The sequence below is a fragment of the Ictidomys tridecemlineatus genome, chromosome 12 (genome assembly GCF_052094955.1).
Source record: "Ictidomys tridecemlineatus isolate mIctTri1 chromosome 12, mIctTri1.hap1, whole genome shotgun sequence".
In the NCBI taxonomy this organism is placed as follows: Eukaryota; Metazoa; Chordata; class Mammalia; order Rodentia; family Sciuridae; genus Ictidomys; species Ictidomys tridecemlineatus.
Window position 1 is genome coordinate 22179173 of NC_135488.1, and position 25195 is coordinate 22204367.

At 40.5% G+C, this 25195-nt stretch overlaps 1 protein-coding gene across 1 annotated transcript in view; it reads left to right on the forward strand.

The window, feature by feature from the left end:
• The window catches only part of LOC144369109 (acyl-coenzyme A oxidase-like protein), a 354862-nt gene that overhangs the window by 295662 nt on the left and 34005 nt on the right, over positions 1-25195 (forward strand). Inside the window, exon 16 of the mRNA XM_078028174.1 lies at positions 424-525. Coding sequence (XP_077884300.1) covers positions 424-525 — 102 coding nt within the window. The remainder of the gene's footprint in view (positions 1-423; positions 526-25195) is intronic.

Sequence of the window (25195 nt, forward strand, 5' to 3'; positions counted from 1 at the left end):
GAAAACAGAACTACATGCATGTTTTAAAATTTTTTTATATGGATTTCTAAATAGGCTGGGGTGGGGGAGAACAGAATGAAGTCTTAGACAAAGTAAGATATAGAAATATAGATATAGATACAGATATAGACACATGCATAATAAGAATTGTAATGCATTCCTGGGTTCATATGCCCTAAGCTGGGAGGACTGGTCCAGGGGGTTCATTATACTACCCATTCTACTTTATATCTGCTTTCAATGTTCCATAGACTGTTTTTAAAAAATAAAACATATACTGCACATCCAAAATGTGGACATTTTACATTAAGATATTGTTTAATGGTTTTATGAAATGTGATATGATGTTATTTCCCTTTGCCTCCTGAGTCTGCATTTTCTAATACGTTACTTTGGTCCATTTCTTCCCTCTTCCCGCCTCAGTTTTGTCTGTTATATGGAACCAAGCTGGTGTTTCAGGAGCGGGCCTGGTATTTAGAACAGAAATACCTGACTCCCAGGGCCAGCAGCAGGATCAGGAATCAGGTAAGTTTTCCATCGTGCAGAAGAAACCCTTTGTGCATCTGCCTGGCTCTTTGCTTTCTTAGGAAACAGTCCTGCCAATCTTTGATCATTTCCCCTCATGGATTTAGAGACCTCTGGGATGTCACATGCACGCTTTCACTGCCTGCCATGATCACACTAGGCTTTGGGGTTGGAGCAACAAGGGAATGACTCACCACACATGAACTTTCTGACATGAAAAACAGAAAAGGGAACTGTGTTTTTCTTACCTTGGTGTTAAGAAAAAAAAAAAGCATTAATTATTTTTATTTTTCTACTTCTTCCCCAAACCTATTAACTGATTCTTCATATTTAGAAGAAAGTTCGCTGGTATTTTTATGTCAGTGGTACAACAGAATTCAGTTTGACAGCTGGCAAACACCTGGAAAGGAAGGTGCAGCCAGGGACACACTGCCAAGTGCTCCTCTAATGACAGAGGACCAGTGTGAGGGGTGGTGCGGTCCCCCAGGACCATTGTTTTTGGTCTGTTTGGTTCTTGAGATGGAGAAGGGTTTGTTTAACATACACAGATGCTCCCTTGTTTGGGGCATGAATACTTATGATTGTTATGTCCTATTGATGTATTATTCCCTTAAGCAGCATGAAATGGCCTTCTTTGTCCCTTCTGATTAACTTTGGCTTGAAGTCCACTTTATCTGCTCTGAGGATAGAGACCCCTGCTTGCTTACATGGTCCATGTGTCTTCTCCCACCCTTTCACTTTCAGTCCATGGATGTCTTTGTCTATGAGGTGAGTCTCTTGGAGGCAGGATATTATTGGGTCTTGTTTTTTAGTCCAATCTGCCTGTCTATGTCTTTTGATTGATGAATTTATGCCATTAACACTCAAGGTTATTATTGAGATATGATTTATATTCCTAGTCATTCTGGTTTATATTTCTAGTTTTTAATTTGAATTAGTTTCTCCTTTGATTGACTATTCCTTTAGTGTAATTCCTTCCTTTGCTGGTTTTCACTTTTTTTTTCTCATCTTGGTGGAATATCTTGTTGAGAATATTCTGGTGCAGGCTTTCTAGTTGTGATTTTTTTTACTTATTTATTTATATATGACAGTGGAATGCATTATAATTCTTATTACACATGTAGAACACAATTTTTCATATCTCTGGTTGTCTATAAAGTATAATTCACCCCAATTCATGTCTTTATACATGTACTTTGGATAATAATAATCATCCTATTCCACCATCAATTATAACCCCATGCCTCCTCCCTTCCCCTCCAACCCCTCTAGTTGTGAATTCTTTTAACTTTTGTTTATCATGGAAGGTTTTTATTTCTTCTTCAAAACTGAAGCTTAATTTTGCTGGATATAGAATTCTTGGTTGTCAGCCATTTTCTTTCAGAGCTTGGTGTATATTATTCCAGGACCTCCTATTTACAATATCTAAACTATGGAACCAACCTAGGTACCCTTCAACAGATGAATGGGTAAAGAGATTGTGCCATGTATATGCATTGAAATATTACTCAGCCTTAAAGAAGGATGAAATTATGGCATTTGCTGGTAAATGAATGGAACTGGAGACTATCATGCTAAGCAAAATAATCCAGTCCCAAAGAAACAAAGGCCAAATGTTTTCTCTGGTATTTGGATGCTAATTCACAATAACCGGGTGGGGGTGGCTACAGAAGAATAGAGGTACTTTGGATTAGACAGAGGGGAGTGAAGGGAGAGGAGGGGCATGGGGTAGGAATTAGAGTAGAATGAATCAGACATTATTACCCTATGTGTGCACATGATTACACAACCTGTGTAACTTTACATCATGTACAATCAGAAGAATGAGCATTTATACTCCATTCATGTATGATGTGTCAAAATGCATTCACTGTCATATATAACTAATTAGAACAAATTTAAAAATAAATAAATTTTTAAAAGAAAAAGAGTACCAGACAGCATAGCCATTAGTAAAGTGCGTCTCAGTACCTCCCAGCCCTGCCTCTGCGGGCACCCTGCTGACACAGCTGGAAGGCAGCTGGCATGCAAGGCTGCCCAGTAGGCCTGTAGGCACAAAACCAACTTCAAAAACCCAAGTGCCCCCACAGGGGAGTGCGGGTTTTCCAGTGAACTTGGCCACAAGAATCAGTCCAGAGTGCAGAGCACAGATGTCCCAAGAGTGAATGTCACCCTGTGCTAGATCTTGAAGGTAAAGTGGGGGAGGTGACTCAGTGCCATTGACCCCACCAGACAAGGCTGATGAGGTCTCCAGTGATAGAAAAATCTGGACATGTTTACGCAAGGCAAACTATAGTGGACCTGAAGAACCTCAAAAAATTTTTTTCCTTTTGAGGAAAACTTCAATTATGGATAAAAGCACATGTAAAGCTATTTCAGTCATGTGTTACCAAGTTACCAAGGACCCCCAACTCTTCTGGCTTAAAACAATCACCACACGTTATTTCTCAGATTCTGCAAGCTGGACAGGGCTCAGCTGGATAGTTCTTCTGTTCTGCATGGAATCTGTCACAGCCAAGTGTCCAATATGGCTTCTTGCTCTTAGTGCTGCACCCCAGCTGGGGCCGCAGGAAGAGATGTGGGCTGCTGAGCAATTGTCCCCTTCCATGTGGCCTTGCTTGAGCTTCCTCCCTGTACCATGGCCTCAGGGTGGGCCAGTGTTTTCATGATGGCTGGATTCCCAGAGGGTGCAAGATGCGTCATGGTTTCCACACTCATTATTCCCAGGCTCCTCGAAGCAGCTCAGGAGACAGGGCGTAGGAGCAAGTTTCTCCAGAATAGCTTTATCTAGGGGGATGGGGATGGGTTGCTCAGGCCCATAGAATGCTTTAAAGTCCTCTTTGTCAGATTTAAGACTGGACAACTTTGGGCACTCTCCCCTTATCTGGGCTTTTCTATTGTCCCCAAAGGAAAGAGAGTACTAGTAAGATGGCTCAAATCCTTCCTTTCTGACATCCACCACACCCTGTGGAAGGAATCTCAAGAAAGCTTTAGCAACTTTTCTAAAATGCCTGGGAAGCTTGGAAATTTGAAGATGCTCAATAAGAGTGATTAAAGAGACAGGGTGACTGGTGTTCCTGAGTGTGGTCTCCGTGTTTTTCCCTGGTATTTCTTTACATTCACGGAGTCTTTCCTTGGTTGCCTTTAACATGCTAATTAACCCATCCCCCCAATTTTGAACTCTAATCACTGGAAATTTTATTTTTAAAATTCTGTTTTTTTGTTTTGTTTTGTTTTTTTAAATCACCATGCCACTTTTTTCGTTTCCTATTTTCAAAAACTATTCTATATTGTCTTTTTTACTTTATATACTGAAATATAGTTGTTTTTTAATCTGTAGCAAATAATTTCAATATCTTAAGTCTTTATAGGCTTATTTATTTATTTTTTTAATCTGTTGCTTCTGCTATGTGTCTGGTATTTTTCTTTTATTGTGTGCTAGTCATTTTTTCTGAAAAATGATTTGTAATATTTCTATGAGGCCAAATTAAAGTTACTTCCCTTGCAAGGCCTCTGAAGGCACTCCCAGATTGAGATCCACTTAACCCAAATTCAGGACTTGAAGTTCTTCAGACTCACATACTTACAATAAGGTAATAATTTATATCCACCCAAGGACTATAGTTCTTTGGCTTCCCAGCTGCCATGAGCTGAGCAGCTTTCCTCCTCCATACCCTTCCACCCTGATGTCCTGCCTAAACTCAGACACAAAGCAGTGGAGCAGGCCAACATGGACTGAAACCTCTGAAGCCAAAACCAATCTTTCTTCCTGCAAGGAGTGTTTACTCAGGTATTTGTCACTGCAACAAAAAGCCAACCAGCATACCAGTTCTTGGTTTCTAAGATGATTTGCTAATATAAGGAACCAGGGTTCTTGGAAAATGACTAATTCTAAGGCTGAGGAAGTGAATATAGAGGGTTGTCTCCAGCCAGAAAATAAGAAAGTACTAGAACAAAAACAAACCCCCAAACCTGTGATAATGGAGTACATTCAAGAGATGCAAGAAGAAGCCAACTGAGAGAAGCTAGAACAATCTGATAATTAAATAAACCATGTAGCATAAGGTCTGAACTCAAAGTATCAAGTAATTAAACACAAGTCCACAATGATACAGAAAAAAAATTAAGTAAACAAGCGAAAAAAATTGGAGGGGAAAAACAAGTACTCCTTACAGAAGAATTCCAAATGATCCATGTGGGTACTTCTGCCTGCAGGAAATGAGACTTGCCTCCTGCCTCCTTGAGTGTGGGTTGAACCTGATGGGTTGCTTGGATTTTAAAGAAGAGAGCATGGGAATAGGGAAATGGTTACTTTCTGGAGGGGAAACCCTGCAGATCCTACCTCAACCAAATGAGCAAGGTTGGTGTCACCAGTTGTAGGAAACATTCACAGCTTGGGCCCCCCGATGTCACATGGTGAGAAGGGCACTTCCCTTTTCCCCATGCCTATAACCAAGTCCAGTCACCATCAGATCACAGCAGACAGCGCCAGACTGGCAGATGGTCCCCACAGTACCTGACCGGCACCCGCAAAACCAGCAATGCGTGAAAGACTCTGAAACCATCGTGGATCAGAAGGGACCAAGGAGGGTTTTTACTGTCATCGTCTCCTATCTCCTCCTCAACCACCATCAGGCTGTCAATTAAATGAGTGTTAAGAATGTTAGAAATGGCAAAGGCCTTCAGGAAAAATTCAGTTTTCTCATTTGGGAAAATGAGACTGACTGCAACATGGTACCCCGGATAGACTCCTGGCACAGGAAATTGGTTTTGGCAGAAAAATTGGTGAACTCTGAGAAAGTCTATAGATTACTCATTAAAAATGCACTAAGCAGGGCATGGTTCACATGTCTGGAATCCAGCAGCTCAGGAGGCTGAGGCAGGAAGATCACGAGTTCAAAGCCAGCTTCAGCAACTTAATGAGGCCCTTAGCAACGTAGTGAGACTCTGTCTCAAAATTTAAAATTTTTTAAAGATGTGGCTCAGTGGTTGAGCACTCCTGGGTTCAATCCCTTGTATAAAACAAAACAAAAACAAAACCAAAAAAGAAACAAACAAGTTAAATGACTGTCCGCATCCCAGGCGAGCCTAACACCTGAACTCCTACTCTTGGCCTCATCCATTTTTCGTCCTCTTGTTACTTGGAGCCCTACAGAGCACTGACTCTCCTGAGGAGTTCAGATGTTTTTCCGAAGGCCCACCTGGTGTCCCAAAGAAGGCAAAATCCATCCACAAGTTCAGAAAGTAGCACAGTGCCCTGTTGTCCAGCTGAGGCCCAGAAGTCAAGGGGTTGGAGTTGGATTTGTTTTATTCAAGCCCTGCCCCCAGCCTACACATACCTGCCTTTCTTCTGTCTGCAACATCAGTGTTCACAGCGCAGGTCCACGCTCACCCTGGGGTGCAGCACCCTTCCATGGGATCAGCTCTTACTGCCCTTCAGCTTCTGGGAATCCGAGGTCAACTCACTTCTTAATTAGTGAGCCTCAAAGCTGAGGCTTCCCGGGTGGGTTTTGGACTCCAGGGTCCCCAGCTGCTCCCATGTCCCCAGAGCTGAGGAGTAGGAGGAACTACTTGCCACGGTGCCCTCATCCCAGGTTCATAGTGGTCCAGGGGCGGAGCCTGGGTGCGTCACAATACCACTCCCAAGTACTAGGTACCCAAGTCTTGTCCATTCTGCGTTTTTGCAGGGGTATGAATAGAATAATTGTGTTCTATGTTCTTGGAAAGTTCAAGGTCCCCACATTATTCTGTTTCAGTCATCATTGACCTAGACATTTATATTCATTTTGCTTCAGATAATTATCAGCCTTATAGACTAATATTCAGCTGAAACTCATGTTCAGGAAGAAAATAACCCAACAGTTCACAGTGGCTCATCTCCACTAAAACCAACTTGATTTTGCTTGGAGGGAAGAAATCTCAGTCTTTTAAATTGGTATATTTTAATGCAAATGAATCATTGGAGTCTCCATGTTATACCTTCCTTTAAAGTCTACTTGGGCACGGCTGCCCTGCCCTGTCCATGCCCATCAGCCCTGGAATGTGGCTCTCAATGACAAATGGAGAAGAAGCAAGTACATGTGGCCATGTGGTCAGCTCACACCAAGAAACAGATGCAGGAGGAAGCTTTTCAGTCTATGAGTATTGAAGGAACCACAGCCTGGTTGTGGGTTGCAAATCAAAAGAGGACCCTACTCAGTGTGGTGGAAAGAACACCTAGATAAATGTTGAATCAGGTTCTGTTTCTTGTCTTGAACTCAACAATGGCGCTGTATGTGGACTGCAGGTATGGAAGGCCTTCTGGGGAAGGCAGGAGGGTGCAAGGAGGATGGGCACAGCTGGGAGCAGACCCACTCCTGCCCCTGGGGGCCATGGGAAATGGCCTACAAGAGCAGCAAATCCATCCATGAAAAGACAAAATACATGCCAATCGTGCCTGTGCCCCGGGAAATCTCCACTCTCCTCCATATTTGCTTACATTGTGCCAACAACTCTGACCTCTTCATCTGAATGTTGTTGCCTTCCTGTCCTATTTGAATCATGACCTGTCACTGCCTCGACACAGCATCCTTGTTGGCGCTCACCGGAGTCTTTCTCCCTTGCCCCTTACATTTTCATTTTGATGTGCCCCTTGATGTGCAAGCTGAAGCCCTGTTCACCAGCACAAGCTCACATCCTGTTTGGCACCCTTGCTGAGTAGGTGGATACAGGTGTGAGACCCAGAAGCCTTGGTCTGACCCACTGAGAGAGACTTCTCCTGCGTGGGCAAGCTGCTGAGGATCCCAGCGGCAGCAGGAGCTGGGAAGAGTCTGCTGACAGCCTGTAGCCTAGGCTCCTTGGCTGCGTCTGCTCAAATCTAAAATGACCACTGGGAATTGAGTTTTGGTTTTAGTTCTGTCCATCTAATGGCTGGTCATTGAGTAGGAAAAATCATGCCAGCCCATTGATGGATGGGTCCTTTGGGTAGTTCTTTGTAGATGTGGCCATTGGCTATTGTTTTCTTAGGACACGTAGCTTAAAGTAAGAATGTGCCAAGGTGTGCAGGTAATAGCCCCCAAACCAGAATGCTGCTGGGCTCCCTTAGTTTATAAGACGGATTATGCTCATTTATTACATTTATATACATTATTTATTATTGTTCACTTATGTTACAGCATGATGCTTATTCACTCAAATTATTCATTTGAACCAAACATAGAACATAAATGCAGACATTATTTAGTGGCAACATATTTACAGTGGAAGAAACATTACAAGGGAAAAAAATGTAGGGAAGAGTTCTATACTGGAAAGACAGTGCTGGAGTATCAGTCTCCTTAAACCTGAGCTTCGCAGATTGTATTCCACATCTGGACCCGGGTTTGGAAAGGTGCGTGCGCCTCCCTCCTACAGTCACACTTCGGCTGTCTTCCACGCTGTGCTGAACATCTCTTTTTAACAATTCCCAGCCTTCATTTCCCTTTCCTCAAACCACCTGGATGGAGGCAGCTTCGAAGATGTTGGGATGTCAGAATCCAAGCAGCACAGACTGAGGTTTCAGGCAGAGCGTGTTGAAAACGTTCACAGGGGTGGGAGAGGAGGACGGGTTTCTCTGTCCCTCAGCCTCCCTACTGCCCAAGGCTTTTGCTTTTCTTTGTAAGGAATTAGTGAAAAGTAAAGCCCATCTGATGTGGCTGCCCACAGGCAGCCCTCCCTGGCTGTGTCCTCCAGGCCGAGCGGGGACTTCTGCTGCCGGGGTGGGAAGGACAGCTCCTGTGGCGTCCAAGGTCAGGGAGCCAGGGTGGGTCTGGAAAGGTCATCCTGGAAATAGAACTGGCTACATTTAAAAATCCTCTTTGATTTGAAACCACCACCTGAACTGGCTTTAATTTGCTGTCGCTTCTGTAGGATGGCTGGTGCACCTCTAGGGGACAGCAGGCACTGATGGGAATTTGTGTCTTCTCTTCCCCAAACAAAAACCTTAAAACAGAGCTGGGGAATGAGCGTGCTAAGCCAGCGGGGCCCCTCTTCTCTCCACCTCCCCTTGACTCCGGACCCCTGTGTGCCCCTCGGTGACATAAAATGCTTAGTTGAACTGATAATGCAGGCCATGCCCCTAGGTTAAGGGGGAAAAAGTGAGATTTGGTTTCTTCAGTTTGGCCAGTAAAAGGGGCAGCGAGGTTACCCCACCCCTGAAATTTCCGCATGGCAGCCACCTGGGGAGCCCTCCTGTCCCACAGTAGAGCTTTGTGTCTCTGAAGTGAAGAGGGGTTGTTAGAGTCTGTAAACAAGTCAGGATGGTGCCTGGTATTTTGCCAGGGGGAGTGGTTTGTGAGGTGGCGCCAGTGAGCCATTAAGTGTGGAGATTTCTTATTGGTTGACTGCTGTATCTAGTTTATGTTAATTAGATAATTATAAAAGGTGAGCTTATAAAGTTGATAAGAGATATGCCACATAGTTTCAAACCCGAGTTGTCCAATGAATTTTAGTAATCAGATAATTCCAACATTATTAAGACTATTCAAGATCATTTAGAAGAGGAACGTTCTTACCAATTTGCTTTTTTGAGATGACTATAACCTCAGAACAAAAATTTTATAAAATAATAAAGGGGAAAAGTAAACATACCAAAGACCAATCTTTATCTCAAGACAAATATGAAAATATTATTATTCTAATACTATCTATTTGAATCTGGATATATAGCAAATGAACTATATTTTATGTCCACATGGGGCTTAAGTCCAGGGATGTGAAGGGTGCTCCTTGTCTAATATTTATGAATGTCAGCTAAAGGACAAGAATCATACAATAATTTCAGTACATTTCAAAAATTAACAGATAAATCTTGGTGCCTATCTTAATTAAAAAGTATAACCCACATAAGGAAACTCCTTTAATATAATACAGTTACCAAAAACTAACACCACCTTCACTCTCCCATGAAACTCAGCATTTATTTTCAAGGATGAAAGAAAATGAAACAAATATTACAAAAAATAAAATTTACTTTTATTGATTATACCAATTATGTGTGTGTGTGTGTGTTTTAGTCAGCTATTTCATTGCTGTGACTAAAAGACCTGACAAGGACAATTTTAGAGGAGGCAAAGATTATTTGGGGGCTCACAGTTCTAGAGGTCTCAGTCCATGGACATGGGCTTCATTCCTTGGGGCTCAAGGTGAGCTGAACATCATGGCAACAGAGTGTAGTGGAGAGAAGCAGCTCAAGACATCACACCATGAAGAGGAGAGAGACTCGCACACACAAAACATATACCCCTATGGCAGGCCCCCAATGACACACCTCCTGCAGCCACACCCTATGTACCTTCAGTTACCACTCAGTTAATCCCTATCAGGGGATTAATTCACTGATGGGTTAATGCTCTCGTAACCTGATCATTTCACCTCTAAACCTTCCTGCATTATCTCACACTTAACACCTTACATCTGAACCATAACATACATATATAACAAAGAAGTTTAATAAAACTAATAGTATAAAAAGTGATTAATAGGGTAGCTTAATACAAAATAAATATAAAAAGTAATAGAATTTCTATATGCTAGCTATAACCAACTAGAAGAAATGAGAAACTATTTCATCTACAGATGATAAAAATTATAGTTCTTAAAAATAAATTTGACATAAGAGGTTCTGTATATATATCCAGAGAAGTATCAGATGAAAGACAGAAATCTGGTCAAACTGAAAGCTGTACCATGTTCTTGAGTGAGATGGCTTGATATTACTCCAGAATATCAATTTAACTACTTATTTTTGTTTTGAGGAGATGGAATGGAGGAATCATCTTAACATTTGTAAAGAAGAATAAATATCTGAGAAAGGCTAAGATTATTATGAAATTTGATAAAATTCAGGAAGTTGTCCTACATTGGTAAAATAAAATAAATAAAACAAATCATTGAAAGATAATTAAAAACTTAGAAATAGATCTTGGTGTATGAAGGAATTAAATACATGAAAATAGTGGCATTCCAATCTGGTGGGAAAATAATGATTTTTTTAAAGAAATGATGCTGTTCTCCCATTCTTATTGCAGCACTATTTACAATAACTACAATATGAAGACAACCTAGATGCCCATCTATGGATGATGGGAAAAGAAAATGTGACATAAAAACACAAGGAAATATTATTCTGCCATAAAAATGAAGTCCTATCATTTGCAGCAACATGGATAGAACCAGAGGTCATTATGTTCAACAACATAAGCCAGATACAAAAAGACAAATATCACATGTTCCCGTTGTGAAACTAAAAAGTTAGTCTCATATAAGAATAAGTTGGAATAGTGGTCACTAGAGACTGAGAAGAACAGTGGTGGGGAGGCAAAGAAGTTTAATAGGGGACATCAAAACACAGATACAGAGGAATAATTTGTTCTGTTTTTTTTCTATAGCACAGAAGCATTTGCTATTGCTTAAAACAAAATGAGTAGAAGAGTATGAAATTCCCAGCACATAAAAATGATTAATATTTGAGTAGATAGAAATGCTCATTATCCTGATTTGGTTATTAACCAAAGAATACATGTTGTTGTATACATGTGTTGAGTTATCAAAATGTATCCATAAAGATGTGTGAATATTATTTCTCAATAAAAACTTTAAAAGTAAGGAATAGTGATGGTACTCTACTTGGGAAAATAATAAAATTTCACCACATACAAATTTCAGATAAATAAAAGACAAATGTAAATTTTTTTTAATCTTAGAAAGTCCAGCAGATTACATGTGTAATCTTATGGTTGAGGATACAATTTTAATCAAGAAAGAAAATCAACTAAGAAATTATAACATAATAGAGAAACATATGTAACCACATAAAGAATTAAATCAAAATACTGGCATGTTAGCCAGCTTTCCATTGCTATGACAAACTACATGAGAAAACAAATCACTTAAAGCAGGAGAAGCTTATTTTTCTCAGCGTTTCAGAGGTTGCAGTCTGTTGTTGGTTGGCCCCATTGTTTCTAGGTTAATAGTGAAGCAGAATATCATGGTGGGAAGCATGTGGTAGAGCAAGGCCGCTCATCTCCTGGCAACCATAGGGCACAGAGAATGTAAAGAGGAGCCAGAGACAAAATATACCTTTTCAGGACATGCTTCTAGTGACCTGCTTCTCCAACTATGCCCCACCTCCTAAAGTCCACCACCTCCCAACATTGCCACCACCTAACCTTCAACACATGAGCCTTTGGCTGATATTCCAGATCCAAACTACAATAGCTGGCAAAAACAATATTGATGTATTGTGAGTGCATTGAAATATTTACCCATGTTTTAATAAATATAAACCATATTTATAGGTAAATGAATAAGAAAATGCAGAAAAACAAGACGCTCACAAGGATTCCATTTAAAGGTGACCAAAGTAAAGCTAATATGTTTTTGTGTCTAAGTATGGTTATGTATGCATGCAAAAAAAATTGTGGTTATTTAAAAATATATTTTAAAAATTTCACTGAGGGAAATTAAAACCAAATGTATTTAGAAAATTGAATTTATTCAAAAATCTAAACTCCAATAAGAAGGTAGAGACTTGAGGTTGCTGAACAGAGAAGAGACTGAGAGTAGAGGGTAGAAGAGCTGATACAGTTCTTGAACCTAAACAATATACTCAGAAACAGATCGCATCAGTGAAAAATATGTATTTTTTTTTTCATTCAGTGGACAATAGCCATTGATCTTGGGATCAGGATCAATGTAAAAGCTGTGTGCACTGAAATGATCCGCTAAGCCCCAAATTAGGTTTTATCATTGCTTGTTTTCCTGTCTTCAACAGGAAAACAAAACAAAACATCAAACCATATGAGAGTCCTAATTCTGAGGCTAACGACTTAGGAAATATTTGAAACAGCAAGAATCGTCAATGTCCTTCTTCAGTTTTTGATAAAATGCCATTCAGAAGGAGGAGAAAAAAATCAAAAGACAGAGTGTTTTGTTCCCATTCAAGTAAATTTGAAAAAGGTTTAAACTAGTTACTATCTTGTTTTGGAATGAAATAACTGATTTCAGACTCTGCTCTTCCAATAAGACCAGTGCCATCAGAGAAAAGAACGTGATCGGTTCCCCAGAGATTGTGACAAAGAAATTGTACTCTTACATTCTGTAAGAATTGTTGTATTGAGATGATTTTCAAAGAAATTCTCCAGAAAGGAAAATTCCCGCATTCTGTCCTAGAGGTGATAAAGACCTGCGTCCCCAGTCGGAACCCTGGCTCTGCAAGCTGTGTTCAGAAAGCACGTCGTTATCTCAATCCCATTTCACTTATCAAGCTACGTTATGCAAGTTTTTCATTCTTTCTGACTCTTAGTGTTTTCATCTATAAAATGGAAGTGCTGCTGATAATAACGTGGTGCAGAGAAGAATATCTACTTGACTTATTTTATGTGTCGGTAGCACGATTCAAATGCAAAAGCATAATCATGAAAATGTTGATTAGAATGGGCACACAGCTCACAATGCCACAAAACAAAGTAGCTTGAATAAATGTGGTTTTCCCCTCCAAAGCCATGATTGTAAGCTGCTTAAGATCACTAGGGAGGCCTATTAAAGTAAATAGCAGCAGAGAAGATTTTAAATGTGAGTCTTAAATCCTGTAACAGAAATGTCAGAGATCAGTGAGTCCAATGTACTTGTTTTTATAGTTAAGACAACTAAATCTCCAGGTAGTTAAGAGAGTAGATTGAGGTTGCACAGCTTCTCGGTGATAGCGGTGGAGACTTAAATCCCCCTGGACTCTCCACCTAGTGTTTTTCTACTCGAAAGTGAGACAAAACTCACTCTAAAATAGACCTCCAATTGCAAGAGGCCAGCTTGTTTATAAAGGTTTTCTTGACATTTCCTCTACCTCCCTAACCATGGAGGTCATCTCCTGGGTGATCTGTTCTTCCCTATACACACCTTTAACCCTGCACCTCAAAGGTTCTCTCTCATAGGCCAGTTGTCTCTTAGTCTGGAAGGTTTTTTGTTTGTCTGTTTTTCAGTGCTGGGAATCAAACCCAGGGCCTTTAGCATGCCAGGCAAGCACTCTACCACAGAGCTCTACCACAGAGCTGTGCCCCAGCCTACTCTGGAAGTTCTTTAAAGACAGAAGCCATTGTCCATCTTTCCTTCCTTTCTTCCCCTTGGCTCTGACACTGGTTTCTACTACAGAACAAATCAACTTCCACAGGTACTAATACTGTCCAGCTGAAATAGTATGTATAATGTTGACCTTTTCAACTTCAAACCCAGGGTCTTCTCCCTGGAAACAAAAAACCACAATATAGGAAAGGAGATTTCCCTAGTGGAAATGAATCAGGTTTGCTTCAGCCTCTTTTTAGAAGGAATTGTTTGACTTTTGGAGGCATCAAACAGAGGAGATTGTGTTCATCGGGCTGTACTAGCTTGTGCTGTGGTAACAAGTTCCCTAAAATCACATTGGACTTACAACAATAGACTTCCTCCAGTGTCAATTACTGGCCCTGAAGGAGTCAGCCATAATGTCTTCATCCCAGGAGCAGACTAAAGCTCCTAGGTGCACATGCCCGCCTAACAGTGGGACTGAAAATGGGAGTGTGACCTCACAGCATGATCTTTAAAGAGGCCCATGTCTCCTTACGTATCATTGGCCAATGAAGGACCGTATGAATACACTAGGTGCAAGGACCGTATGACTAACTAGGTGCGATGGGTTAACTTGTACATCTCCCACACCCAGTATCTCAGGATGTGACCTTACATGGATACAGGGCCATGGCAGATACAATCAGTCTGGATGTGATCATGCTGGACTAGGGTGGGTCTTTAACCCAAGATGACTGCATCCTTTTAAGAAGAGACACAAAGACAGAGACAGGAAAAAGATGCTATATAAAGACAAGGCAGAGACTGCAGTTAAGTTGCCACCAGCCAAGGAACATCTCAGGCTCCCAGGAGTTAGAAGAAATAAGGAAGGATCTTCCCCAGAGGGTCTGGAGGCAGGATGGCCCTGCCAACATCCTGATTTCAGACTTTTAGCATCCAGTAATGTGATGGATGAATTTTGGTTGTATCAAGTTATCTAGTTTGTGGTTCTTAATTATGGCAAAACTAGGAAACTAATATACCAGGCATCAGAAATGCACTGGATGGGCCAGGGAAGGAAAAAAAAAAGAAGTAATTCCATAAGAAGGGGCAGAAAATATTTAGATAAAATACAACCTACTATGAAGGGCCCATGCAGTTTCCAGCAGAGGCTACAGGACCACTCAGCAGAAATGTTCTAGTGTCCTACTTCACCGGGGGGTGACTACAGCTAATGCTAACTTATTGTATGCTTCAAAATAAAGGAAGACATTTCAAATGTTCTCAGTATGAAGAAATAATAAACATTTGAAATGATAGATACAATAATTATCTGATTGTTTTGAAATATCACACCATGCCTCCATAAATATATATATGATTATTACGTGTCAATATATATATCTTGGCACATACCTCAAAAAAGTTATGTGCCAAGAAAGGTATTGTGTATTAGATGGAAACATCAGTTCTTAACCAGGACTACACATTAGAATCTCCTAGAAAATTATGAAAATATCCACATGTCAGACTCACATACAAAAACATCTCATTCTTCTGAGATACTTATTCACCAGATTTGTGGGTGGATTCTGGACCTATACATTTTGGAAGAAACTCCCCAGATGCTAATATGTATCTCTGAATGTGAGCCAAGGAGTGGAAGGCCAGTTTCCCTTCCAGAATCCCCCAATCCCAGGCTGCTAGCCATGGCTCTGGCTCAGCAGGGAGGTCAGGTGCCTTCTGCATGAACTTGCTCTTTGGTTTGCTTTCACCACACAGGGGAATATCAGTTACTTCTAGTTTCCTACTGAATCTGCAAAGGCATGACCTTTTTTATTCAAACATTTAAACTCCCATGCTACAGCAAGGGTTTCTAGAATACAGAGCATTTTTTTAAGCCCTGAAGCTGGAAGGTAAGTGAAAAGACAGTTCCACCAATCATTGTTGATTCTTCCAGATGAAGCAAGAAGCAGGAGTGCTGTATGCACATGTTTCTCTACAGACTAGTTTTGATGATATCCATTGCTCTGAAAACAGGTGTGTTATGGACTGCATGTGTGTGTGTGTGCCACCCTGAGTTCATATGTTGAACCCTGACCCTCAGTGGCATGTTATTAGAAGGTGGTACCTTTGGGAGAGAATTAGGTTTAGATGAGGTCATCAGAGTAGACCCTCAAATGAGGCTCTTTATAAGAAAACAAATTGGGGAAAGAGTGTAAAGGAAATGGGCTGTCATATGAGGGTGCCTTGGTCTTCTTGGACTCTCATTTCCAGAATTATAAGAAATAAATGGTTGTTTAAATCACCCCAGTCTATGGTATTTTTGTTATAGCTGTTCCAGCGAAGTCAACCCTGGAACCTGATGATTCTGTCATATATAGTGACTTTATTTGAACACAGTTAAGTCCCCCTTTTTCAGAGGCAAATTTGCAATATAAAGGAAGGTCACCTTATATGGCTACTAAAGATAGAATTAACCGTTGGAAAATATCATGCCAAGTTAGCCTTGACCCTGAAATGAATGAGAACAAGCACTTTCCAAGCAAGCAAGTCCCATAGAACTTGCCTTAAGCAGATCCTCTGTAACTCCCCAAAATTGAGAGTTCTCACTGCCTCTTGGAGCTGGGTTGGGCATCTGGGGTTATCAGCCAAATCTGATTGTCAGCCACCGGTACTCCTGTCAGGATATTCAGGATATTCAAAATTAGCCAACTGGCACAGAAGACAGGAAGTCAGTCCATTTTCCAGCCTCATTCCCTGTACCATAATTCTTCACTTCTCTTTCTTGACTGTCCTAGACTTTTCCACTATGTTCCTTTCACTAAATTCTCCCTTTCTCCTCTTTCCCACCTTGGGTTCAAAAGGCAATTGACCAACTCCTGCTGCCAGAAGAGAAGTGTCCACATTCAGCTCAATCTGCAGTACTGTCTCTAAACCTTTCCTCTCATTCCCTGACCAAGAACATTCTTCCATTGAGGCTTTGGCCCCATTCAGCTTGGTTAACCTCTGCTTTCTCACCCGACCATGTGTTATTAACCATTTAGTCACTTCCTTCACTCCTTCAAGATCAGCCCCAGGCTCTTGATGGCCCTCCTCGCTGTCACTCTAGCTGATATCTGGGAGGTCCCGGTATTGGGCTTCTTCATGCCCTGCCCAACAACCTGGCCTCACAATTCCTTAGCTAAGCCTCTGCTGTCCACCCATTGACAATTCTTACCCCACATCATATAAATATATGAAAGTGAGACAAATGAGTAGCATATAGAAAAAATATAAGTGAAATTTACATATCATTTTAAGTGGGAGAAATTTTGAGCAACAGGAGCAACTTTTCTGTTTCTTTGTCAGGGAGGGAACATGAATGCAAATAAAGCTGTGAGTTTGGAAGGCAAAAAATAAAGGAGTACTGACAATTGCTTTTTATCCTCTGTAGAAAAAGACCAGATCACCTTTTGAGAATGAAGGTGAAAGTGGATTGGATGCTTAAGGGGAGTGATAATGTTTTAACATAGTCATTAAAGAGCTTGACAGAGTAGCACGTCATACCACTATCATATAAGTGCCTGCAGGTGGAGGTCATTGCGGTAGAGTGGTGCCAGGCTGTTCTCTTAAGTGAGTTCCCCAGCAGGTGCAAAGTCTCTGCTCTTAATGCCTTCAACTGATTGGATGTGGCCCAACTACATTGTGGAAGGTAATCTTCTTTACTTGAAGTCTACTGATCTAAATTTTAATCACATCTGAAAAGTACTTTCACAGCAATATCTAGACTGGTATTTGACCTAGTTACTGGGCACCATTACCTAGCCAAGATGAGACACGTAGTTAATCATCACAAATAGCAATGGAAGGAGAGGAAACTGTGATCAGAAAGGCAATTCTTAATTTGGTGAATTTGGAGGCAGAGTAGAATGACACCATCTTGGTGTTATGGAACCATCTTGGACCTAGATAACTAGGGCAACCAAGAGGTCATTGGAGATGTGAAGGTCAAGGAACCAGGAGTCCTGCGTAACGACTACACTTGTTCATTCCCACAGTGAAGCCATCTAGGATGCTGTCAGAAGAGCTCTAGAGGAAGAATGTGAGCCATAAGCTAAAGTTTTTACTGAATGATGGGTAGTGACCAGGAAAAACAAAGATGACCTAGAAAGGGTAATACAGTCAAGTGGCAAGAACCTCAATGGACAGTATTCTAACTCTTGGCTCTGCCATTGGGTGGGTGACCTTGCATAAGTCACTGATTTTCTGTGTGCTTGTGCTTTTTTGTTTGTTTGTTTGTTTCTCAAGAAGGAATTCCAGTCCAACTTTAACATTCAAAGGTTGTGTGGCAATCAAATATAGAGGCAAATTTATGTCTAAAAAGAACGAATAAAAAAAAAGTATAGTAGCCAATGGAAAAGCAGTTCAAAAATGGCAGCAAAATCTATTAGAAAATATCTTGATAATGGTAGTTATAACCACTGGATATGTCTACAACCAAATTTAAGGAATTTCTGTTTGTGATTCAAAAGAGTTGGGGTAGCCAGCCGCCCTCGGCCCCCAAATGATCCTCCCTCTGTGTTCATGCCCTTGTGAGGGACATGAATTTAATAGGGCTGTCTTGTTTAACAACTAGAAACTATGGCATATGACTTCCAAGTCTAGGTCATAAAAAGCACTGTGGCTTCCTCCCTGTTCTCAGACTCCTTACTCTAGTAGGGGGTCAGTTGTCATGGTCTATGAACACTCAAGCAGTTCTCTGGACGTACAAGGAACTGAGGTTTCTTGAACCACGTTGGAGGCAAATCTTCTAATCCAATTAAGTTTGCAGATGACTGCAGCTCCAGCCAATACCTTGACCATAAGATAGGAGGTCCTGGTCATCCACTTAAGCTGCTCCTGAATTCCTGACCACTTGAAGTTATGATTGTTGGGAGGCATTTCTTTCTGCCGTGAGGTATTGTAGTGCCCCTGCTTCCACAGAAGAGTCATATTTAAGCTTCTCCAAAGTCCCTCACCATAATTGTTCTCACCAACAGGATATCAGCAAAAAGTTCTACGTAGAGCTCAATGTGGTTTACAGCTTCCTATTTCCTGTAAGGGTTTGGTTGATCTTTCTTGTAAAAGCTAGGTTTGCCTACAACCTGATGCTGTACAGAAATTATTGCTTCTGCTTTCTGTGGTAAACACTTGTGAAAACCTCTCTGTCTAGTCTAAGGAAATGGAACAAAAAATACTTCTTCAATGTAAACCTCCAATCCCTCTCCCATTGTGTATAAAGTTCAAAAAGTTTCCAGACTTGAGGTCCAGAGATTTTAAGGCATTAGCCCCTCTGGACCATTACAGCTAAAGTAAACCTGATTCCTATGAATTCCTTAGGTGTCTGGCCTCATCTGTCCTATATCAGTATCAAGTGAGTCTCTTTAGCTCCTTAGACTTTGTCTCACCAAGGTGTAAAATGAAGGGCTGCCCTGATACTCTCAAGACCCTGTTTAAGTACCAGCTCTGTTGAGCAACCTCTTGAGTGAGATAATTGGCTCACAAAACACATATTATTTTACTATGCTGTCAGATTAAACTTCAACTGTCCCATCTCATGGATTGAGTTTTTATAAATCTAAAGCAAGGCCAAGAAATATGGCCAGAGAGCATTAGACCTGGAGTCAGGAAGCATTGGCTAAAAGGAACCGGAGAGAATGGGGAAGGGGATTCAATAATTCCAAATTCAATTTTTATAAAGAAGTTTCTTGTGACATCCACCAGAAGTGTTTTGCATACAGTTCTGCCTTACTGATATATTTGGTTATATATTTATGTTTCTATTCCTTTTAGACTTGTTTCACTTTATAAATAATATTACATTTTGCTAAATTAAATTTTTGGAGTTTCTTCTATGACTATGTCTCTCCAATAACTAAATGATTTGAAAATTGGGGAAAAAAAGTATATTGCAGAATAGGCTATTAGTATTTTAGATACCTATAACATTCACAGTGAATTTTCAGTTATGATTAAATCCATCAAATTCCCTCATTTGCCCATTTTAAAAAGTAGAAGATTCAGCCATATTAAATCGGTTCAATTTTTATTTTATTCCCTAACCTTGGTTTCTATGCTTTCCCAATCACTTTGATTTTTTGTGAGACACTGTTGTACTGGAACTGACATGGTCAGGGTCACTTAATGAAGCTGGTTGGTATTTCCTAAAGAGTCCCAAACCCACATCTTTCTGTATTACATGATGCTTCTATTTATAACTTAGGTTGTTCTTTTCCCAATCCATCTTTCTGTTCCCCTCTTGGCACAATACATATACAATACCTCATATCCTACAATTTATCCCAAACTTAGGGGAAATGAAGTGTCTGTGTCAATTGGTTTTAGGTTTGTGTAAATATTTTCTCTTGTTAGATGTTGCTATTGAACTGATTTCACTGGGCTCATCTTCTGTGCCTCTGGACCCTCGGCCATCTGCCCTGCCCCAGTTACTGCTGCTCTCCACAACCCCTCTCACACTCCCTAGTTCCCACTGCCTGGGGCTCAGTGGTTGCTTGCCTGTGAATGGCTGGTCCTCTCTCCTGGAGGTAACTATACAGCCAGGCTAATCAGTTGCCTGTCTGCTCTCTGTTTCCTCATGTCACTTGTAGACTTTAATATAAAGCCATGGCACAGGCATGGGAGCAAATATAAAATATGGTAGTTCTCTTCCAGGTTGTTGTTGGTATATGAAATAATTAGAGAATTTTTGAAGTGCTCAGGCCTGTGGAATGAGACTTGAACTAAACCCGCAGTTCAGAGACAAGAGGAAACAGATGTCAGATACCTAGCTCCTGCTCTCTCTCCCACTCAGCTGACCTTTGACAACTGGCTTAACCTTTTTCTCGTCCCAGTTCTCACCTAAAAAGTTGGTATAATCTCTTAGGGATTACTAAAAGGATTAAATAATACAATGCAAGCACATTGCCTCATATCCTGAAATTGCTCGATTAATATTTATGATTATAATATTTTATTATTGCAATTTCTAAGCAGCTACACAAAGATACTTTTCAGAAGGTGGGACTTGAAGTGTAAATGGATTTGAAACTAGAGGATAAACTAGAAGTAGAGGAAATAAGGGAGAAATGAGTCTGGAAACACAGAGACAGGGATGCACATGGGGTCCTGTATCCAAGGGGAGGTGTCCCAGGAGACTGGGTGGGAGAGAAAATGGGGAAGGGAAGAGAGTGGCCAGATTATGTCAGGGAGAACTTGGATTTTAAAGATCTGGGGAATGGAGAAACAGGGGGGAAAAGACAGATAGAATAAAGAGAAGGGAGAAGGAAAGATAGGAAAAAAGTTGAGAAGCTGAAGTGAAGCGAGGCCATTGGTCATAAATAGCCTTCTCATGTGTGATATTCTTTTAGAATTTATTTAAAGCATTAAAATGAGAGGACAGTGCAGAGCACTGGATTAATTCCCTTTTCTCTCTCTCCCTCTCTTTCTCTTGTCCTTTTATTAAGAAAATAAAAGAGACTTTGAAATATTAAGAGATAGTGGGATTAGAACCTTCTCCTGCCAGCCCCAGTCTTTCCTCCCTATTAATTTCCACTTGATTAGAATTCTTTTTGAAGTATTTAATATGGACAATGGGAAATAGAAGGGTGAGTTATTGAATATCAGTTAGCCAGTATTAGTATAATCACGGCTCCCATTTTTTTATATAGACACTTCATCTATATGTATAGTTTCCATTAGGAATAAAGTAGACACTCCCTCTTCCCTACCTCAAGTAATTATGATTTTTTAAAACTATAATGAAACTCTTAACAGTTAATAGCTGATTTGCAAACCCTCAGCTTAAAATTTTTAATTTAAAAAATAAGTTTCAGAACTCTATATAATTTAGAGGTTTTTTTTCCTTACTTGCCTTGTTAAAAAAAAAAAAAAAGACATGAGAGTCTTCCCTACCAGTAAACTGTTGAAGTGGTGAGTGTGTTCAGCACATGCACACATTTGAAAAGGGACACAGGTCTTTGGATGGAAGTCGTGGAACTCAGAGGAACCCTCTTCCCTTCAGGGTACCTGAAGAGGGGAGACACTGGAATTCAGAATTTCTTCAGGAACATTTAAAAGTGTTTATTATGGAGTTCCTGGGATATTTTTTAGCATGAAGAAACTATGGGTCTTTAAAAATAAATTATTTGATAAACAGAAATTCAAAAATGTTCTGAAAACCTACAAATGTTATTGAAACTTGCAAATGTTATTGTTATTTGCAAATCTTATCTTTTCATGTTAGTGCTAACTAATGGACATCCCAATTCTCAATTAGTTTCTTACAAACAAGGAATTTTTTTACAAATCCTTCCACCCAAATACAAACTGTCCTAATAAATTCTGTTATTTTAAACATGCATATTTCCTTGGCACATATGAAAAGTCTTTGCCACCAAAGTGAGAAAAACAGACAGGGCTTATGTTGGAAGAGCTCAGATTCCTTAGGAATGTTGAAATAATGAGAAAGTTTAAACCAAACAGTGAATGGAAAACTGAGGCATGAAAATAGAGATACAGAATGAGAAATTCCGTGGAAGCTTATTTTGTCAAGTTAATTAGTCTGAATTAATGAAAAATTTGACATAAATTCATCCCTTAGCATTTAAGAAAGGAGTAAATTCTAAGTCCCTCATGAATCCCTCCACCTTGTAAATAATTCTGTAGCACAGAATTGATACCCCAAACTACATAGATAACATGAATGAAGGGCTACCAAGCCATAATGGAAGATACAAGTGACCCTTGGCCAGAATGAGTGCTTGCCCCTCCACCCTAGCCTGCAACCCTGATTCAAATTTGTGCTTCAGCAAAAAGTTTCAACTGGAACACTTAAGGTCTTATGTAACCCTGTCACTCTTTTCTATGACTATAAATCTCTGATCCTACATGTCTGTTTGGCTAATATCTACTGTCTATACTGGAAAAAAATGTCCTAAAGTCCTTTTGGAGTTTCGAGCATTCCAGGAGAGGGCGTTTGAAATTGCCATCTGCTCAACTCCATAAGGTGTCTTGGGGCAAATATGAATGACTGGCCACTAGCCCCCACAAGGCTGCCCCCCACCAAATGGACCTTAGGCTCCATTTCATTGATCTTTATGAGGAATCGGAAACCCTGGGATGGGAAAGAATATTTATCCATAGTTGATACTAGTGATTTATAGAAAGGAGGACTGGAATATTGAGCTCCTTAGCTCCTAGGTCTCTTCTTATTTCTTGTGCTTCCTCATGACCAATGTTAGAGTCTGAGTTTTATGTGGTAAACCTGACATTACTCTGCTGCTAATAAGGAACAAGTCAGAAACCATCAGCTCTGGAGATCTAATGCCCTATGTTCAGGGCCACGATGCATGCAGGTTCAAAATAGGCCCTGGAAGCTGGAATCAGTTTATACACGTACCTTCACCTTCCAATGCACATTCCAGGGGTTACCTAATGTCATGGAGACAGCCCCTGAGGAAGTACTAGAGGTGAATAGCTTCTCTCTGGAAACCAGTGATCAGGCACAAATCTTTTTACCCATAAAGACACAGCTGAATTCCACCTTTACTTTTATTTTTTCTTTCATTGTGGTACTGGGAATCAAACCCAAGGCCTCATGCATGCTTTGCAAGCCCTCTACCACTGAGCTATACCACCAGTCCTATCTTGCCCTTGCCTGGGTAGCACTCACTATCCAGGCTCTCACCATTTTCCTTGTATCATGAGTTCTACTAGCCCCCTGATATTTGTATCATATAGCACAGAACTTGACTATTATACTCTTTTGTGTTATTAATCCACTACTGACCAACTTGTGTTAATTTTGGATTAAGCTTATATTCTTGGAGGTCAGCAACCAGTTCTTGTACATTCTCTGGGCCAGAGGAGGAGTTTTTCTTAATTCAATTCATCATTGAAACAGCTTCAAACAATGTGTAAGAGAAGCGCACGACTGAAAATCAGCCTAAGTTGGCTGGTGCTGCCCCTCAACTCCAGTATCTAAAACATTTCACCCTACCTATTCTCCTGGTTCTGCCTTTACTGGACAGGAAATCTAGGCTTCTGGACAGAGAAAGGCAAATGAATAAAATCCCTCCCATATCTCTGCTCCTTGTTTCTGGGTTGCTTTAAGATAACTTGTCTTTGGACTAAATCTTTTGTCTTAAATGATGTTTGCACGGAATTTGCACAAATTTGTCTTTACTGCTGAATTTGGCTAGGAAGTAGAAAAGGAGAGAGAGAAAGAAAGAGAGAGAGAGATCCTAAAGACAACAGATATCAGACAACAGGAAGGAAAATGAAAAGAAAATGCTATAATAGCATGGATGTGAATATGTTTTTTAATTGTTTCTGGAAAAGGATAATGTAAAGGGTGGAAAATTATATACAACAACTAACTCCACAACTGGAGAAAGAAAGGAGACAAAACACAATTGTTCCATCTCTGGTTTTCTCAATACATAACAGAACGGGAAAAAAAAAACCTGAATGAAAAAAAGCAGAATTATGCTCCCAACCTCTCACGGTATAAAATCAGCTGGTGAGGAGTATTACTAGTTTGGAGCTAGAAAAAAAAATCATTTCTGAAGTGCATGTTTAGAGAGTGGTTTTTTTAACGCAATAAAAATGGAAAAGAATTTGAGGGTGGGGTAGGGGGAGGCCCTCTTACAATAGCAGTTGCTTCTGTCTTCCGGCTCTGGGCAAAGATGCTTCGTCCCATCCTTTCAGCAACCCATTATCAGGCCTCTCTCCTTCACATTATTCTCTAGTAACCTTATAAGACACAAGCATCGCCTCAGATGCTGTGACTGGAGTCTTGTAATTGTCCCCGGTTAGAGCTCAATAGCACCTTGAACCATCAGAGCAATCTCAGCTTTTAAGAAAAAGTCTCCACAAGGAGAAGCGGGTAGCCAACTCTCCTCTGCCAGCCCTCTGCCGAGGAGCCTGTGGAGAGATGAGAAGTCTCTCTATTTATCACCCGTCTCTTCCAAGTGCCTGTTAGGCAATGATCATATTATTTATTACCAGGTAGGTGTGTGATGGTGTTGTTGGGGGTGGGGTGGAAAATGATTTCTTTTAATGGGCCTTTCACAAATGTAGGGACTTGGGAGACCAAAGTGGGAAAAGGGAGAAAGAAATTGAAGACACTGGGGTACAGGAAGGGGTTTGCTGACAGTCTGCACAGAAAAATATAATTTCCAGAAAATATACACATACATGATTAATTATGTTAATTGAGCAGTAAAAAGAGAAGAGAAATGTGTTCTTCAAATATCTTTCTGTCTGTTATGAGGTCACCTCACGCTTGCAGTTTGGGGAGGCCTTTAGCTTTCAGCACCCTCTACACCTTTGACCCCACAAAGCAAGATTTTCCAGCAAAAGAAACAGCAGGGTGAGATTCAGAGCCAGGGGACACAGTTTGCAATGTGGGGAAGTCCCAGATCTAGCTATGTGAATAGGAGCTATCAGGCACTCAGAAGCAGTCACTCTCCGGACTTGGAGTTATTTATTTCAATAAATGAGCCATGTTTTCCTCCCAATGCATAAACACTGTGAAGAGGCTGCATGCAATACAGACTTTGGGACCTTGCAGAGAGAGTTTTTTGTCATAATT